General features: G+C 49.8%; 1 protein-coding gene across 7 annotated transcripts in view; it reads left to right on the top strand.

Annotated features, from left to right (window-relative positions):
* LOC144737674 (cAMP-dependent protein kinase catalytic subunit alpha-like) overlaps positions 1–19,466 on the top strand; it is a 105,171-nt gene that overhangs the window by 76,279 nt on the left and 9,426 nt on the right. For all 7 annotated transcript variants that reach the window (XM_078620538.1, XM_078620518.1, XM_078620511.1 and 4 more), the window contains 5 exons: positions 13,224–13,285; positions 14,591–14,719; positions 15,422–15,520; positions 16,096–16,178; positions 18,693–18,819. In XM_078620538.1, coding sequence (XP_078476664.1) covers positions 13,224–13,285; positions 14,591–14,719; positions 15,422–15,520; positions 16,096–16,178; positions 18,693–18,819 — 500 coding nt within the window. The remainder of the gene's footprint in view (positions 1–13,223; positions 13,286–14,590; positions 14,720–15,421; positions 15,521–16,095; positions 16,179–18,692; positions 18,820–19,466) is intronic.

Raw genomic sequence — 19,466 nt, 5'->3', positions numbered from 1 at the left:
GCCCAACAGAAAAGGCTGGGGTGGTGGGGGGGGTGCGGGCTCACGTGTGTAGTGAAGCACTCTGTACAAAGGGGGCCTACAGGCCCCGTGTACAAATGCCACCTTATGTGCTCGCGCATGTGTGTTTGTGTGTGCGCGTTGCATATTTCGCACGCACGCCCGCCCGCGTTGTGTGTGCGTGCGCGCGCGCGCGTGCGTGCGTAAATATGCGTGTGTGTAGGCAAAAGTCCAAAAAGTATACCGATGCTCAAGTGAGTGTTGGGATTCCTCGGCAATGTGGCAGGGGAGCAACGGTCTGCTGTGAATTTTAAACACAGGCACCGTTGGTTTCATGCCAAGTGGTGCATACCTACTCACCAGGTGGTATTCGTTTTATTCACCCACGACATGGTGATGATGATTGGGCCGAGTGAATCATGGCCAGGACTCGAACTCATGGCCTCACAGCTGGGATACCTGCTGCTCGACCAACTAAGATGCGAGCTCTTTGTGAGCGTTCGTTGAAGCAGGGCGCATTCCATTCGAGCCCGTGTAACGATAATTCTAATTGTGTCATCGACGAGAACTCGATTGTAGTCGATAGTGAATTGGGATCATTTTAAATTATTACGCTCCCCACCTCTGTGGAATTTATCACGTTGTGCCTCCTGAGAATGTATTGGTTTGTGGTTTGGTGGCATTTGACCCAACACGCTGAACAAAATGTAAGCATCCTAATCGGACAACGGTTCTCCATTCAATGAGCCGAGCGAGGTGTGTGCATCTCAGCAGCCGATTCGCCCACGATTAAAAACACGACCGGCGGTTACGGATGAGCGGTTTAGTTTTTTGTACGTAAAAAAGTAATTTAGTCTCGGCTACGGAGCTCTCCGAGTTGATTCCCTTTATTTTGAACGATCCAAATCCTCCGAAAGAGCACTTTTGTTCAAATCGCCATGAAGACGTGTAACGGAGCAAGATTGTGAGCAATGTAGCAATAACTGACGCTAAATCAAACTGCTACGTCCTGAGTTTCAAGTTGATCGTACAATTCGAGCCGTTCATCAAGGTCGTAATTGATAAATAATATCAATGGGTAGTTCACCCCGTTTGTAAAAAAAAAGGACTTTGGCCTACGTGTTAAAACGTAACACACACACGCGCGCACGACATATGAATGCATATACTTTGGCTGGCGAATACAGTAATATGCTGTGCGCGCACACACACACACACCACGTGTGCATGCATATGCATAGATGAAGCCACGCTGTTTGAAGCTGCTGTTCCCCACTAACGGCCTGCTGGACGTGGACCGCGGCGAGAGAGAGTCTCGAAAACTGCCGGAGGCGGTGGGGGGAGCGGGGAGGGGGGGTGGTGTCCGTTCCCGAGTCCAAAAAAATTGGCACCGACGTTTCCAACCGATTCGTCCGCTCCCGTTTTTTTCCCCCTTCTCTTTTAAAATTGGCGCAAAATCACGGAACGCTCGCGAGCTCCCTCGCCCCCCCCCCTAGCCCCCCTCCCCAGCCCCCCTACATCAAAAAAGCGAACGGCGCGCCTGCACGTTGATTCGCAGAGAAATTCCTTTCACTTGCGGACGCTCCCCCCCATGCAGCTGCAGCTTCCAACGGCCCCCCCCCCGTCCTCTGTATGCGGTGCCACCAGCCCTCCCCCACAAACGTAGCGAGCACCGCCCCACGCGAAACCCCCCCCCCCACGCTTTTATAGCGGCCTCCCCACCCCGCACCCCCCCGGGTTCCACTCTCCGGAGTTGGCGCCTCCGCGCGGAACCCGCGACAGCAGCTAGGCTGTTGACCCCACGCGAGCTTGCCGCTCACTTTGCTTTGTGTGAACCGCCACCCACCCACCTGCCCCCTACCCCCTCGCCTCCCCCCCCCCTTGCCCCCCCACCCCTACCTCGAGCCAATCTAAAGGCGAGCATGTGTATGTGCGTGTGTGTGTGTTGAACTTCTTTCGCACCGTATGTAGACAATCGTACTAATCAGCGGTGCGGGGGAAGGACAACAAACTAAACATAAAAAGCCAATTCGAAAGAAATGAGTTTCAATTTAGATTAATTCAAAGTGCATATCTCCAGTGGCTTCCTGTACCTATATATGTTGGACTTCTTTCGTACCGTACATTGCGAACCGTGCTAATAGAAGGTGCGGAGAAAGGACAACAAACTAAACATAAAAAGCCAATTCGAAAGAAATGAGTTTCAATCTAGATTAATTCAAAGTGCATATCTCCAGTGGCTTCCTGTACCTATATAGGTTGGACTTCTTTCGCACCGTACGTAGCCAACCCTGATCATCGGAGGTGCGGGGGGAATGACAACAAACTAAACACAAAAAGCCACGTAGGTAAAAAATAAAATAAATGAAATGAAAACTAAATTAAATGACGACGTTTCGGGCGCAACACAAGCGTCCTTCAGGTGGGGACAACGTAGCGAAAGCACAACGGCTTAAGCCCGAAACGTCGTGATTTAATTTAGTTGTTTTCATTTATTTTATTAGATTTTTTTACCTACGTGACTTTACCGAAAAAACCAAAGAGTTTGAATCCTTGCAGTCACGAAAGCTTCAAATCCAGAACAAAAAGCCAGTTTTAAAGAAATTAGTTTTCAATCTACACGATGTAAAAGTGCACAGCTCCCAGTGGACTTCCTAATATCGGAATGAAGAGCGTTCCAGACGGCCACAGAAGCGCGTCCGAGAGCGCCGTGCCGGGGCAGCGACCGTATTTGTTTGATGGCTCATCCCGAAAGCCTGGCGACTTTATCGATGGGACATCCGTTGGCGTCGCTTAAAAATTCGTGGCTGCGACAGCGGCATTTTTTTTTCCTTCTCTCGCCGGACTAACGGTGGCAGTAGAAGTCGTCTCTCTCGGTCGAGTCGTATCACAAGCCAGAGAAGTTGTGACGAACATCATCGGAGCGGCTGAAGCATCGTCTGCGCCTTCTCAGTTCCTCACCGATTCACGGCTCGGCAGCAACGGTTTCTTATCAAGCAAGCGCGCAACGATGCGTTGAGTTCGTTGCTTGAAGCACCGTAGTTTCTTATGCTCGCAGTGAATGCAATTAATTGTGCCTGCGGGAATCGATTCTTTCTTCAATTTCACGGCAATTTTACCCCAGGGCCAACGAAGCAAACGTAAACATATAAACGAAGCAGAACTCATGAGAACATAACAATTAAGATGGTTGGATATAACACAACAAAATAATCAATTAAAACTGTAAACTATTTTAAACTAAGCTAAACTATTTTTATTTCACGAGGTAGAGAGAGAGAAAGTGAGCTATGTAGCTCTTTCTCATCAGCGACCTGGCTATTACAAATGACTGCCCAATTAAATGGCTTATCGTGTGGACATTTATAGCAGCCAAAGCGCGTTGATTCTCAATGGGAAAACCCGGAGGACCCGGAGAAAAATCCACGCGACCACGGGGAGAGAGAGATAGACACCCCAAACTCCAAATATAAGGCAGGCGTCAGGGTCGGGATCGAACCCGCGACCTCCGGCATAGCGGGCGAGGTAGTTAACATCAATTGCATCATGGCGCCCCAATTCTTGAATTGAGTAGTAAAATTGTGACAATTCATTGAATGACCGTCAGGGATGGGGGGCGGGGGCAGGGGGGGAGGATACATCTTGACGCGACTTTTGTCATTAGACCCAGCGATTTAACACGTAGACTTTCGCGACCAATATTATCCGTAATAGAGGTTTTTGGGTTGGATCGAATTGTAAATGTTGTGGGTTTACTCTCCAACACACAACCGGTGTGCTGTACTAGGAACGAATTTGCACGTTTACGTGACAAAACTTTACTAATTGGCCGTGTCGGGTGGTGGTGGTGGTGGCGGGTTTAACAACACATTTATATTCACGATATTTAACCCCAAAAAAAACCCTCTTAGCGATTCATCTTCTTATTATGTTTTATTTTTATTATTTTATTATTTTCCTTTTACGTGACTTTACCGAAAGAACCAAGAAGATGAATCCCTGCAGTCACGAAAGCTTTAAATCGAGACCTAGCGATGTCGTGACCTCCATCTCGCTGTGTGGAAGAAAAAAAAATCGCTCCATTGCTCTCGCGAGTGCGTGCGCTCCTCCCCTCTGGAGCGTACCGATCTGTGGAGTGGCCACCTCAAGTTTTCACAGTGTAGCCCCTTTTGTTTCGTTTTTTTCTGGGCCGGTGACCTCCACCACCACGGCTTTCCCCATGGGCCGACGGGACGGCGAGTGCACGTTTGACCGATAAGGGAAAACGTGTGCCGGATTTCCGGGGGGGGGGGGTGGGGGGGGGGCTGCAGATTGGAGAAAGCAGGGGGTGGGCAGGGGGGGCGGGGTGCAGATTGGAGATTGCGGAACCGATAGTTTTGGAATGATCAGAAATCGGAATCTTGATTTGAGACTGGGAAGATCTTTTTCACTGGCGGTCCAGTCGGGACACGGGGTCGGAGAAAGTTGTTGCAACGACAATACAATGCAACAACAATACAATACAGCAACAATACAATGCAACAACAATGCAACAGCAATACAATACAACAACCGATAGGAGTGCAAAGTACTAGAGAAGCCCTCTTAATGACGGTAATTGGTTTCCACGAAACCAGTCGTTAAGCGATTTGGTCGTTTAGCGGGTATAGGAAATAAAGTCTTGCCCTTTTTCACCCGAAGAAGAACGTAGTTTATAATATTTGAACAATGGATATTAATGAATAAAGATACTAACAAAATAATAACCACATACTATTAAAAGAAACGTGGTTAAGCAATGCATTAATTGCTATTTATTGTACCTACAACAGCCCGTCGTTAAGAGGGGAATGATCGATAAGCGAATACATTGGGTCAAGCGATTAGTCGTTAACAAGGGTGGAAATTAAGAGGGGTTCTACTGTATGGGAAAGGTAAGCAAATCGCAAATAAATAAAAGATGTAGGTACAAAATCGCAGAAGTATTTCAATTCCTGCCGATTTTTCAACACTAAATGCAAGCTTGGGGCAAGGCAGCAAAAACAACAACAACAACAACAGTCCTAGGCCACATCAAGACAACAACACACACAGTAGTAGGCCCTCAAGATAAAAATTGCACATTAAACGTTGAAGTTCGCGATGCGCGTGTGGGGCGAGGGTCAAAGTGATTTAGTACCCGGCGTGTTGTTTGGATTCTCCATCAGTGCCTCCTTTTGAGAGTCTCGGTTCACTTGCTGGTTTGGGGCAGGCATATACCCAGAGGCAAGACTATCTCAGTAGTAAAGTAGAAAAAAAACTATCTCTACCCTCACCACACACCCCCTCTCCCCCATACCCTCACCACACACCCCCCCCTCACTCCTGTACCCTCACCACACACCCCCTCACTCCTGTACCCTCACCACACACCCCCTCACTCCTGTACCCTCACCCTCACCACACACCCTCACTCCCGTACCCTCACCACACACTGCCTCACTCCTGTACCCTCACCACACACTGCCTCACTCCTGTACCCTCACCACACACCCTCACTCCCGTACCCTCACCCTCACCACACACTGCCTCACTCCTGTACCCTCACCCTCACCACACACTGCCTCACTCCTGTACCCTCACCCTCACCACACACCCTCTCTCTCCTGTACCCTCACCCTCACCACACACCCCTCACTCCTGTACCCTCACCACACACCCCATCACTCCTGTACCCTCACCGCACACTCTCTTTCTCCTGTACCCTCACCGCACTTTATCTCATCACTTTCTCTCTCTCTCGGTGCGGTCGCGTAGAGTTCCAGATGCGATTCGCGGATTAGATTTTAAAAAATCACGGATCGCCAAGTTTTGTGAAATGACGAGGAGACGCCGCATCGGACGAAGCGCCCTGAGAACGATTGTTTCAGGGCGCTTTATACAGGGCGTTTGAAAAATACGGACCCGATTTGAAATCGATATATCTCTGCAACCATGAACCGCCCATGAATGAAACTCTTACCACTTGAAAGGGCGGGGCTTAGAGTTTCAAATGTTTACCGCTAAATGCCTCTCCCAGCGCACAAACAGCCCCTAGCCTCAGTCATTCGCAAGACGGTGACCCCGCAACACAAGGCGTTTTGCGTTCTGCAGTTCAGCAAGACTGAATCCGTTATTGCGGTGCAGCGTGCGTTTCAACGGCGTTTTGGCACTGATCCGCCAATGTCAAAGAGCATGGTGGCACAAAAGACCGTGTTTTTGTGCCACCATTAGCGACTAATCTGGATAACCTCAAAAACAGAATCAAGGCAGCGGTGACTTCAGTTGAAGAAGACACTTTGAGAGGCGTTTGGGACGAATTCAACTATCGTCTCGATGTTGTCCATACAGCAGGTGGAGGGCACAGAGCATTTATAAAATGGTTAGTAAAACTTGATCACTCATTCAACCGTTTGTAACTTTTTGTGTAATTGTAACATGTTGCCATCGTCAAGTATACTGCTCTGAAATTGGGTCCATCTTTTTGAAACATCCTGTACATTTTTATTATTATAACCCCAGAAACACAACGCAGGGAGCTGTGTGGTCATCGCCTCCTACAGCTTCAGGAGACGAACATTCACACAGCCCCCCCCCCCCCCTTTTTTTTCTCAAATTCATTGCTGGATGAAGTCCCCCCTCCACTCCCGGGCCTCCCCCCTCCCCCGTGCTAGTTGGAGGTGCAGCGTTGAGTCTATGGGCAGTGTTGAGTCTGTGGGCAGTGTTGAGTCTACGGGCAGTGTTGAGTATATGGGCAGTGTTGAGTCTATGGGCAGTGTTGAGTCTACGGGCAGCGTTGAGTCTACGGGCAGCGTTGAGTCTATGGGCAGCGTTGAGTCTGTGGGCAGTGTTGAGTCTACGGGCAGTGTTGAGTCTGTGGGCAGTGTTGAGTCTGGGCAGTGTTGAGTCTGTGGGCAGTGTTGAGTCTACGGGCAGCGTTGAGTCTGTGGGCAGTGTTGAGTCTACGGGCAGTGTTGAGTCTACGGGCAGTGTTGAGTCTATGGGCAGTGTTGAGTCTGTGGGCAGTGTTGAGTCTGGGCAGTGCTGAGTCTGTGGGTAGTGTTGAGTCTATGGGCAGTGTTGAGTCTACGGGCAGTGTTGAGTCTATGGGCGGTGTTGAGTCTATGGGTAAGTGTTGAGTCTACGTGCAGTGTTGAGTCTACGGGCAGTGCTGAGTCTATGGTGCAGTGTTGAGTATATGGGCAGTGTTGAGTCTATGGGTAGTGTTGAGTCTACGGGCAGTGTTGAGTCTATGGGCAGCGTTGAGTCTGTGGGCAGTGTTGAGTCTACGGGCAGTGTTGAGTATATGGGCAGTGTTGAGTCTATGGGCAGTGTTGAGTCTACGGGCAGCGTTGAGTCTACGGGCAGTGTTGAGTATATGGGCAGTGTTGAGTCTATGGGCAGTGTTGAGTCTATGGGCAGCGTTGAGTCTGTGGGCAGTGTTGAGTCTACGGGCAGCGTTGAGTCTGTGGGCAGTGTTGAGTCTACGGGCAGTGTTGAGTCTATGGGCAGCGTTGAGTCTGTGGGCAGTGTTGAGTCTACGGGCAGTGTTGAGTATATGGGCAGTGTTGAGTCTATGGGCAGTGTTGAGTCTACGGGCAGCGTTGAGTCTATGGGCAGCGTTGAGTCTGTGGGCAGTGTTGAGTCTACGGGCAGTGTTGAGTCTATGGGCAGTGTTGAGTCTGTGGGCAGGGGGGAGCGGAGGATGGGGGGGGACATTGTTACACTTGCTCGCAGTTCATATTACGCTTGAAAATAACGCGGTCTCAGTTTCGCACAAACAAAAAAAAGCTAAAATCGAAGCCCTGTTCTGCAGTAATAGCACCACAAACGATGATTCTGGGGGCTCCTGAAGATTTTCAACGTACGCGAGACGTCCGGTGGTTAGTGGTTCAGCATGGTTAGGCTACGTACAGGTGCGAAAAAAGTTCAGGTTTCAACACTTGGGGTATCGTCCATAATTGAAGGATAACAAGTTACACTTTTGGGACCTTTTCCAGTATCAAAGTATGAAAAATAAGCATAGGCTTTATCCTTTAGAACAATCAAAACAGGTGTTAAGAATTCGATTTAAAGCTTTCGTGACTGCAGGGATTCATATTCTTGGTTCTTTCGGTAAAGTCACGTAGAAGGAAAATAATAAAAATAAAACAATAAAATTCTCACGACGTTTCGATTGCAACACAAGCAATCATCATCAGGTGTGAAAACCACAGCAAGAAAATAAAAAAAAAATTCTTGCTGTGGGTTTCACACTTGATGATGATTGCTTGTGTTGCAATCGAAACGTCGTGAGAATTGTTATTTTTTTATTATGTTTTTATTTTTTTATTTCCCTTCTACATGACTTTACCGAAAGAACCAAAAATATAGGTGTTAATATGTTCAAATGCCAAATAGATACCTTTTGCAAAGGAATCGAGTACTGCATCAACCACACGTACTTGTGGTGAACATGATAACCAACGTGCTCTGACAATAATACACGCATTGTCTTTGAAACTGATTGGCCTCCACCAGAGCTGCAGCCTTCTTCATGGCCTCCTCTCACCACTGATATCAGTAGACCAGAGAGTGCCAGAAGGTGAACAGAAATGGTAATAACCTATTCTCATTTTTCACGTTATAATTTTTTAGTTAATGGAGACTTGATGCCTTCCAATAGGTATCTACGTGGTGTTTAAACATCTGAAAACCCCTCTTGTTTTGAGTAATCACTGAGTAATCATTGGAAAGATGTGATTAACCATGCAAAAAAGATTTAACTACACTTATTTGGCCAATCTTATTTGACAGACAACTATTACAGGTTTACCATGTTCAGTTGTTTTCTCCTTGTCACAGGTTGAGTCACAAACCGTACCTCTCCATAACAAAGGCTCACCCTCTTAAGCCTCACCTTACCATATGAATAAAAAGTGTGCTGTACTTGCCGCTTCCCCCCCCCCTCTCCAACCATTATATAAACGGAGTGGTAGCTCCTGCAATCTCTCATTTACTTGATACAGCTGTCGTGGCTGTAACGGTTCCACCTGAAGACGGAAGCTTGTGTTGCCTCCGAAACGTCGTGATTTTTATTTTATTTTACTTTTATTAATTTTAATGTTTTACCTACGTGACTTTACCGAAAAAACCTAAGAATATGAACCCTCTTGTTTAATATGCCAGAAAGGCGAAAGCCTATTGTTATGTTTTCATCATTTTGATACTGGCAAAGAGATATCCCATGATATAACTGCTCAATCCAGGCTATTAACGCTTTGATTCGTTCATTTGCCCTTTATACTGTTTTCCTTTGGTGTTTCTGGTCTAACGCCGGTGGAGACAAGGCCACCAAGAAGGCTGTCCTCTGATGGAGGCCAATCAGTTTAAACGACAATGCATACAATATTATCAGAGCATGTTTGTTTGCATGTTCACCACAAGTACTCTGTGTTGTTAATGCAGCACTCGATTCCTTTGCAAAAGGTTTCTATTTGGTGTTTGACCATCTTGAAGCAACTCCTGTTTCAGTGCCAGAAAGGGTAAAAAGCTATTCTCATTATGTGTTCATGCTTCTTATTGACGGATGACACACGTGGGGTTTTTTTTTTTGCTGCCGAGTGAAAGCCAGAAAATCCTTTTTGAGCGATCAAGAATCGCGGACGGCGATTCGTGTTTCACTCCGGGGAGCGTTGCGAACAGTCGCACAAACGCGAGACGTTCGTTAACGCCCCGGGCGTGGAGTGGGGGGGGGGGCTCTTCTCAGGTCTCGACGCCGCAACGTGCATCACCGCCGCCGCTGCTGCTGCTGCTCCTCGAACCCGGTACCAGTGGTGGAAATGCGGAGGTCGAGAGAGAGATGAGGGGGGGGGGGGACGATTCCCGTACGATAAAAATCGTCGCACTACAAAGCGTGCACGACGACCTTGCCTCAAATCCGCCGTCGTTGATTCCGGTTCGTAAATAATGGACGGTGTGCCCTGTACGGACACGCCGTTATCGCCGTTATCGCTCCCCTCGCTGCCTGCAATCGCTGCAACAACTTTTTTTTTTTAAGTTGCCAAAAGGGGTTTGGGGAGAATGACGACGTTGGTGTTGAGATGAAATGAGAGAGCACCACACTCTTAAAACCACCGCCCCCCCCGGCCCGTCGCTCGTCTGAGTTTGTTTGTTTTTTGCTCGGCAACATTCAGGAACCCGTTGGTTGTTATAAACGGAGGCTGACGACCGACCGCCTGACTTCCCCCCTGGTGAACCAATCGCACCCGGCCCTCGTACCATTCGCGTGCCGTCACCCTGCATCTGTGACGGCTGACGGAACGGGCATAGAATGTGAAACTGTGTAACGGTAACGGGTGGGGGGGGAGTGGCCTGGGGTGACCTGGAGTGTCCTAGAATGACCTGTGGTGGCCTTGAATGAACTGGGGTGACCAGGGATGACCTGGCGTGACCTGGGGTGACCTGGGATGACCTGTGGTGACCTGGGATGACCTGGGGAAGGCCTGTTGGTTGAGGCAGTGGGGGAGCGGGGGAGTACAGAGAACAACTTTGTGCGCCTTCTCAGCTTTCCAATGGTCACGTCTTGCGAGTCCATCGCTCACCTCCGATTAGCACGGTTGGCTACGTACGGTGCAAAAGAAGTTCAACGTACATACACACTGCCCAGACTAACACTACCCATAGACTCAATACTGCCCATAGACTCAACACTGCACCTCCAATTAGCACGCTTGGCTACATACGGTGCGAAAGAAGTTCAACATACATACTGCCCATAGACACAACACTGCCCATAGGCTGAAACCTTTCCATAGACTCAACACTGCACCTCCGATTAGCATGGTTGGCTCCGTAAGGTGCAAAAGAAATTCAACGTACGTACATACAGACGTCCCAATTATCGGCCCAGGTTGAAGACCGCCATTACAAGACACGTACCAGTACATCGGGTTCGCCGATGTACTGGTCTTTTTTCAGAGCAGAGATTTTATTGACAATAGGTTGTTTTTCTATCAGTAAGTCAGGGAAGAATATATTCAATTCCTGTGTTAGTGTAAGGTGATCGATGTGCAAGCAAGATGGTCTCAAAACTCAATGACGCCACCCAGTGTCAAGCAGATGACATTAAACTTGACTACAACAGTGACAGCAATTGGCCAGGCATAGTCCGTTCTCCTGTAACGCCGCGTGATGTTCTCATAGCGCGAATTGGATAGAACGCGATGAATGTATTAGGGAACGCATTTCTTTTTTTCACGCGGATGCGAACTGGATATAACGCGATTGAGCGGACGGAACTACGTCTCGCGAGTAGGAATAAGCGGTTGTTACGGCTGCCTCGGTGTAGCTTCACTCAAGGCATATTGGGATGCTGATGGACGCTTCTAGATGCTACCCACCACGTGTCTCAGTACTCTACGGTTTTTTCGGTAAAGTCACGTAGGTAAAAAATTTAAATAAATTAAATCACGACGTTTCGGGCGCAAAACAAGCGTCCTTCAGGTGGGGTGTTGCGCCCGAAACGTCGTGATTTAATTTATTTACATTTTTTGCCTACGTGACTTTACCAAAAAAACCAAAGAGTATGAATCCTTGCAGTCACGAAAACTTCAAATCTAGAACGTGTCTCAGTCTTTGTTCGGGCCCTGCGTTACGCGTTTCACGTATCATCGCGGACTGTTGCTTTACCCCCGATATGATATTATAATGCGATTTTTCCATAACTCAGTGTTCTTCAGGAACGCGACTAACCCCACCGCGTTGTAGGAGGACAAGACCGTACCTCCAACTTAACATAGGAAGTTGGATCACAAACCTCTCCTAGTGTGAAACGGGGGCTGCTGGTTCTAAATGGCTTGTTGCTATGAGAGCTTACGCACAGAAGACGATTGTGATTACGTGAATTATTCATCGAGTAAAAATACTTTTCTTACGCTGGAGGTGCATTACATCGAAGATTATGTGTAAGCATTGGTTATCTACGATTCTGGCAAACCACATGTGCGGATTTGTACCTATAGGGCTCATGGAGCAGGTGAAAGAGAACATAAGAAACGGATGACAAAAATGAGACGGTTTAACGCGTAGTAGAAGTAGTAGGCTTTCGCGACCAATATGATACATAATAGAGGTGTTTTGGGTGAGATCGCGTAAATAGGAACGTGTCGTTAAACCTACAGCCGCAGCCGCCAAAAATGAGACATGAAATTGATCGGTTCTTTGAATTGTGATGATTCATAAGTAAACAACAATGGGGAGGGCATGAATTGCGTCCTTAATGAGGCTTGAGTTGCTTCTATACAGAGAGCTTTACATTTTAGTCGTTAATTGTCACGATTCATGAGATTTATTAAAAAAAAGACTCCTTCCACTTCGAACCAATTTATTTTATGACGTGAAAAAAAATACCCTTTTAAATTCAGACACGTGCAGTGCTAAAAACTCTCTGGTTAAAATCCAGGTTTGACTTCTGCCAACGCAATTTTGCATCAGGAGTTCAGAAGTTTCATCAGCAGTTTATTTCCCGACGAAAGCCCTTCGGGCCACGAAGCTCTTTGTTGAGGGAGCTACTCGGCTGGCACATGACATCCAAAGCATCCCGCGATCACAGTGGGGCGCCAAGATGGCAAGGAGACGTTAACTACCTCGCCTGGTATACAGGAGGTCGTGGGTTCGATCCCGACCCTGACACCTGCTGTATATTTGGAGTTTGCGGTGTCTCTCTCATCTCTCCCCGTGGTCGCGTGGATTTTTCTTGGGGGTCCTCCAGTTTTTTCCCCTCCACATTTAGAATCAACGTCACGTTATTTGGCTCCTGTTATAAATGTCCACACGATGATGATGATGATAAGCGACCTGTCATTTGTCATGGCCAGGTCGCTTGTAAAAAAAAAAAGCAGCTAACATAGCTCAGTGGGCCTTACCTGGTTATACAAATTCAATGTAATTTTATTGTTCTTTTTTCTATCTACGTGACTTTACCGAAAGAACCATGGAATGTCAATATCTACAGTTTACAATAGTTTGAACTGCTCTTGTCACGCAGCTACGATGCATGTTGCAGCATGCTGCCCGCCGTAGCCAGCGCCGCCGTAACAAAGCCGCTTCCGCCCTGGATTTTCGCCGTTGGGGAGAGAGTTCGTCGCGCCGACGCGCGCGGCGCTCCCGTCGTCGTCGTCGTTGTTGCTGTTATCATGCCCCCCCCTCCCCTCCCTCCCCTGCCGTTGCCGCCTTGTGTATTTTTGCAGTGAAGGAGTTTTTGGCCAAAGCCAAGGAAGACTTCCTGAAGAAATGGGAAAACCCCCAACAGGTGGGAGGAGCGACACGTGCGCGTGTGTGTGCGTGTCAAGATCGGCCTCTGTGGAGGAGGCTCGTGAAGGACGCTAATGGGTAGTTGGAGGCAGTTGCCCTCCGAACAACAACGGAGGGCGGAGGAGCGACGCTCACAACAACGAGCGGAGCGCCGGGTGGCTAAAGCAAGTTGGTACAGTAGGGGGCACAGGTGGTGCATCAGCCAGTCATCTCAGTCATCTCGGTCAGTCGACCCGTGGCACCTGGGTCTGCCCCGTGACCTCCTGCCAGCGGGCGTTCGACACCTCACATTGCCTCAAGGTGCACTTGGCCTGGCACAAGCGTCGTGGCGACGTCACCGCCCCTTAGTGGCGAATGGCGGTTGTTGTTGTTGTTGCGTGTCTTTTGTCTTTGTGTGGTGTTACTACTAGAACGTCCGCGATGAAAGAGCCGCGGATTTGTCCAGGATAAATACAGATTCTGATTCTACCCAGAATTCGCTCAATTTTGCAGTTTGAATTCACGCTAGCGCTGTGTGGTTGGACTTGGGACAACTATACGGGGGATCTTTGGTGTGTGTGTGAAAGTGAGTGTGTGTGCGCGTGCACGCGTCTGTGTGTGCCTCAAACGAGTATGAGTAAACATCAGTGCATGGGGTGGTGCTGGCCAACCCACCCCCTACTTTGTGCGGCGTGCCGGCCTTCATAAAGTGTTCTTTATAACAGCGCTCGCCCCAAAGGTCTGTTGAGGCTAATCGGGGGATCTTTGTTGCATGTGTGTGAAAGTGAGTGTGTGCGCGTGTGGGGAGCGGTAGTGTAGCGGTTAGCGTGCTGCGCTATGAACCTAGCGACCCGGGTTCGATTCCCGCTCACGGCCAACACCCAGTGACGATTATCTGAACCGGTCCTGGGCCTCCCCTAGGTCGACTCAGCCTGAAATGAGTACCTGGTGCGGTGTGTATACATCACCACTGGGGAGACCAAGGCGGTCGGGCGTGGTGCTGGCCACCCACCCCCTTGTTCGTCTACCGTTGCGGCCTTCATAGGTGCTCGCTAACAGCACTTGCCCCTACAGTCTGTTAAGGCTATACGGGGGATCTTTGTCTTTGCCTGTGAGCGCTTGTAAGCGTGCATGCGTCTGTGCATGCCTGAAACGAGTACGAGTAAACATCAGCGCATGGGGTGGTGCTGGCCGACCCCCACCCACCCCCCCCACTCTCGTGCGCCGTGCCGGCCTTGATCGAGCGCTCGCTTACAACAGCGCTCGCCCCCAACGGTCGACTAAAGTTTTTGCCGGGGGTGTCCGCTGTCTTCGGCGCACGCAGAACACATCGTGCCTGGACGACTTTGAGCGGATGAAGACGCTGGGAACGGGCTCGTTCGGGCGAGTCATGCTCGTCAAGCACAAGGCGACGGACCGATACTTCGCCATGAAGATCCTCGACAAGCAGAAGGTGCCCGCAGCGCTGTCGATAGCTCAACGAAGTGGTGGGGAGCTGTGAGCTTCTGAAACAGAAGCTCACAGCTCAGTGGTGGCCAGAGGTCGCAACCGGGTACCCGATACCCGTACTCTACCCGATACCTGGCTACCCGTACCCGGCCGGGTACGGGTACCCGTTTGGGACCCTGGTGCGGCCGGGTACGGGTATGGGTAGGCCGTGAGTCACCGGTGAGTAACCGTTTGTCACTCATTTCGGGTAGGGTACGGGTATGGGTAGCGTACGGGTACCCATACCCGACCGGGTACGGGTAAGGAATCAAAACCCGTTTGCGACCTCTGGTGGTGGCATACCAGATAAAATGAACGTCGATTTTTCGTCGTCGTTGCAATTGATTGAATCGCTTACTTTGCACTCCTATCGCCTTTTCGTATTGTATGTTGTTGTAACTTTCTGACCCGCCCCTACTGGACATATAAAGAGCTTTACAGCTTCTTGGTTCTTTTGGTAAAGTCACGTAAAAGGGAAATAATAAAATAATAATTACAGCTCATCGGATTCCACCGGTATAAAAAAAAAATCCAATTCTGCACTGAATCCCATAAATGTTGCCCCACTCCTCCAGTTTTTGGCGCGTCCACCTTCGGTACCCCCCCCCCCCCTCCCAAGAACATGCGAAGATACCTGGCAAACGATGGGAACTTTGTCTCTTTGCAGGTGGTGAAGTTAAAACAGGTGGAGCACACGCTCAACGAAAAGCGGATCCTCCAGGCCATTAGCTTCCCCTTCCTCGTCAGCCTCGAGTACAGCTTCAAGGTAGCGCGTCCCGTACCGTCCTTTCCTCGTCCCATCCCTCACCTAGTCCTGGTTGACTCGGCTTCAAATGATGACGACCTGCTACGCTGCGTAAGCATCATCACTTGGGAGACAAATTTGCGGTCGGGTGCGTGGCGCTGGTCACACCACCCCCATCGTGTGCCTTTGCCGGCCTTCATAGGTGCCGCTCGTCAACAGCTCTTACCCCAACAGTCTGTTAAAGGCTATACTGGGGATGTTTGTCTTTTTGGGGGGGGGGAGCGGACTAGTGCTTCACTGAGAAACCTGCCACCTGAGTTCGATTCCAGCTCACCGTCAATACCGCCGATGACGATCATCTGGACCGGTGCTGGGCCTCACCTAGGTTGACTCAGCCTCAATTTAGTGCCTGCTATGCTGCGTAAACATCGGCAAACATCGGCGCTGGGTAGACAAAGTCCGTCGGGGGGGAGTGGTGCTGGCCACACCACCCCGTCGTGCGTCGCTCCGGCCTTGATTGGTGCTCGTTAACAACACTTGCCCCCAGGGGACCGTCGAGGCTATACGGGGGAATCTTTGTTCTTTGTCTTGTGCAGGACAACTCTAACCTGTACATGGTGCTGGAGTACGTGCCCGGGGGAGAGATGTTCTCCCACCTGCGGAGGATCGGACGCTTCAGGTAACCACCGTGCGTGCGGTGGCTCGGCCTTTCGAATCAGAATCTTTGTTTAGACTGGGAGAGGAGGGGGGAGGGAGGAAGACGAAGGAGGGGGTAGGAGGAGGGGGGAAGAGGAGGGGGGAGGGGGAGGAATCCGATGAGATATGAAGCTCTTTTTACACGCTTTTATTTAACTCATTCTGTTGTTGTTGTATCCCCAAATCGTGTAACTCAATTTTAACCCACTTCCCAATGTGCTATCGACTGCAAACTTGGTATGCTTATGTCATACTGATGACAATACTATATTCTATCATTAAAATTCATAATAAAAATGTTAAACCATCTTTTTTATATGTTATGTTTCGGCTTGGGTCTAATTGTCCACGCTCAACTGACGTTGGCTGTAAATCACCACGGCCCCCTTACGTTATGACAAGCTTCGGGGCCACTTCCTGGAGTCGTGGAGTTTTGCCATTACGAGTACGGTACATTTCATTAAAGCGTGTTTAAAAAAAAGTATTTTTAAATATTACTTATTGAACAGATGGTCAGCAAAATTATACAACGGCAACCAAATACAACAATACAACAGTAGTGCAAAATAGAGAAACGGTAAAGCAATTCACTATAACTAAATAGATAGATAAAACATGTATTTAAAAGTTTGATTTATCAATCTTGGGCAAGGCAGCAAACACGACAACAACAAAAACTGTCCCAGACCACACCAACAAGAAAACACCGCACACGGCATCAACAGCAGTCGTCCCTTCAATAAAATGGCCACATTTACATTGAACTACCGATGCTGCATGGCTAAGGACCAAAGTTGCGGCGATGTGGCCGCCGTGTCCAGCACAAATCTTCTGCAACAGAATAGTTCTTTGGAAGGAAGATTTACGATGTTTGAGGGAGGAAACAAAACCAAGGTTGCTCCAAAACGTTTGGTTTTATGAGTCAGGACGAAGCTGAGTTTGGCAGCAGTGGCGGCAGTTCAGCAGGCGAGCGGGTCGAGGCGAGTTTTAATATGGGCGGTCTCTCTGGCTTTATAGGATTCACACAAAACCCTATATGACCACCCCCGATGGGCCAGAATCAGAATGGTCAGAATATACAACTCGCTACTTTAGCTCAAGGAAGTTGCTTATATCACAGAGGTCGCAAACGGGTTTTGATTCCTTATCTGTACCCGTACCCGGCCGCACCAGGGTCGCAAACGGGTACCCGTACCCATACCCGGCCGTACCCAGCCGGGTACGGGTATCGGGTACCTGATTGCGACCTCTGGTATGAAGCCATGTTGCAGGCGCGGGTGGGTTGATTCTAGGAACTTGATTTGTGAGAAGAGACAAGACGTTGGGAAATGAGTGACAAACGGTTACTCAGCAGTGACTCACGGCCTACCCGTACCCGTACCCGGCCGCACCAGGGTCGCAAACGGGTACCCGTACCCGTACCCAGCCGGGTACGGGTATCGGGTAGGGTACGGGTATCGGGTACCCGGTTGCGACCTCTGTTATATCATCATCATGATCACGTGGGAATTTATACCAGCAGCCAAAAACTCTAAACGCCGTGACATTCATTCTAAATGTGGAGGGGGAAAAAACCGGAGGACCCGGAGGAAAGATTCATGCCACCACGCGGAGGGACACACCGCAAACTCCATATATACAGATTGTCAGGGTCGGGATCGAACCCACACCTTTCTGTATACCAGGCGAGGTAGATAACATCTCGCCACAATGGCGACTCGGGAGACAAAAGCGGCCGGACGTGGTATTGGCCACACCACCACCCTCTCGTGCACCATGCCGGCCTTCATAAGAGTGCTCGCTTAACAGCGCTTGCCCAACTATTCAGGCTTTACGAGGGGGAGACTTGTCGTGAGGAGCGATCGTCCACACTGCGCCATGAACCCGATCACAGACGATGACAGTGGCGAATATTTTAACTGGTCCCAGGCCTTCCCCTAGGTCGACTCACGCTTACATGCGTACCCGGTGCACAGAGGTCGCAAACGGGTTTTGATTCCTTACCTATACCCGTACCTGGCCACACCAGGGTCGCAAACGGGTACCCGTACCCTACCCGATACTCGGCTACTCGTACCCGGCCGGGTATCGGGTAAGGTACGGGTACGGGTACCCGATTGCGACCTCTGGGATGAAGCCATGTTGCAGGCGCGGGTGGGTTGATTCTAGGAACTTGAATTGTGAGAAGAGACAAGACGTTGGGAAACGAGTGACAAACGGTTACTCACCAGTGACTCACGGCCTTCCCGTACCCGGCCGCACCAGGGTCGCAAACGGGTACCCGTACCCGGCCGGGTACGGGTAGCCGGGTATCGGGTAGGGTACGGGTATCGGGTACCCGGTTGCGACCTCTGCCGGTGCAGTGTGTTAACATCAGCGCTGGGGAGGCAAAGTTTGCCTCGGCGTGGTGCTGGCCACTCACACCGCTCGTGTGCCGCAGTTGCCGGCCTTCACCGGTGTTCGCTCTGACCTTGTCTCTCTGCCTGGGCGTGTGCAGCGAGCCCCACTCGCGGTTCTACGCGGCTCAGATCGTGCTGGCCTTCGAGTACCTGCACTCACTCGACCTCATCTACCGAGACCTCAAGCCAGAGAACCTTCTCATCGACCAGCAGGGGTACATCCAGGTCCGTTTTTGTCTCTCCGCAGTAACACACACGCACGCAACACGCCAATTCCTCACACTCTTGCAAATGAGTGCTCATCCCGGTCTCTTGGGTTCTCACCCAGTTAAACAGAATTATCGAGAAAGGTGAGTGCAGGTGTTGGAAAAAACAAGTAGCAGGAGTAATAATTAAAAGCAATAAGCAGTCCCTGGACTTTCTTTCCCGTCGCGATTGAGATGATGGAGCTGGAGACGAGAGCTTAGACGCTGCGATGCCACTGGAGGCAAGAGCTTAGGTGCCGTGACGTCTGCGCACGCAGCACGCTACGCCACGTGGCCCGCTTGCCAGCGCGTACATAAGTTGTATTGTATGTTATATGCCCCCCCCCGGAAAATAATACCAGTCGAAGAGGGCAACCCTGGTTTTAAACAAGCGCTCTCATCGCGTGCCAAGGTTGGGGGGGTGGGGGGGGGTGGCCGCCCCCCCGCCACGCGCCAGAGCTGAGCGTTGAACCGTCTCTCACATCTATTTATGAGACGTAAGTAGGCTTCTGTGACCAATATTATTCATAATTAAGGTTTTTTTTTTTGGGTTAGATCGCATAAGTATCAATGTGTCGTTAAACCCGCTACCACCACCCGACATAGTCAATTAAGTAAGGATTGTTA

Source organism: Lampetra planeri, chromosome 3 (genome assembly GCF_965212315.1).
Source record: "Lampetra planeri chromosome 3, kcLamPlan1.2.h2, whole genome shotgun sequence".
NCBI classification, from domain to species: Eukaryota; Metazoa; Chordata; class Hyperoartia; order Petromyzontiformes; family Petromyzontidae; genus Lampetra; species Lampetra planeri.
This window is presented reverse-complemented; position numbering and strand designations above follow the sequence as displayed.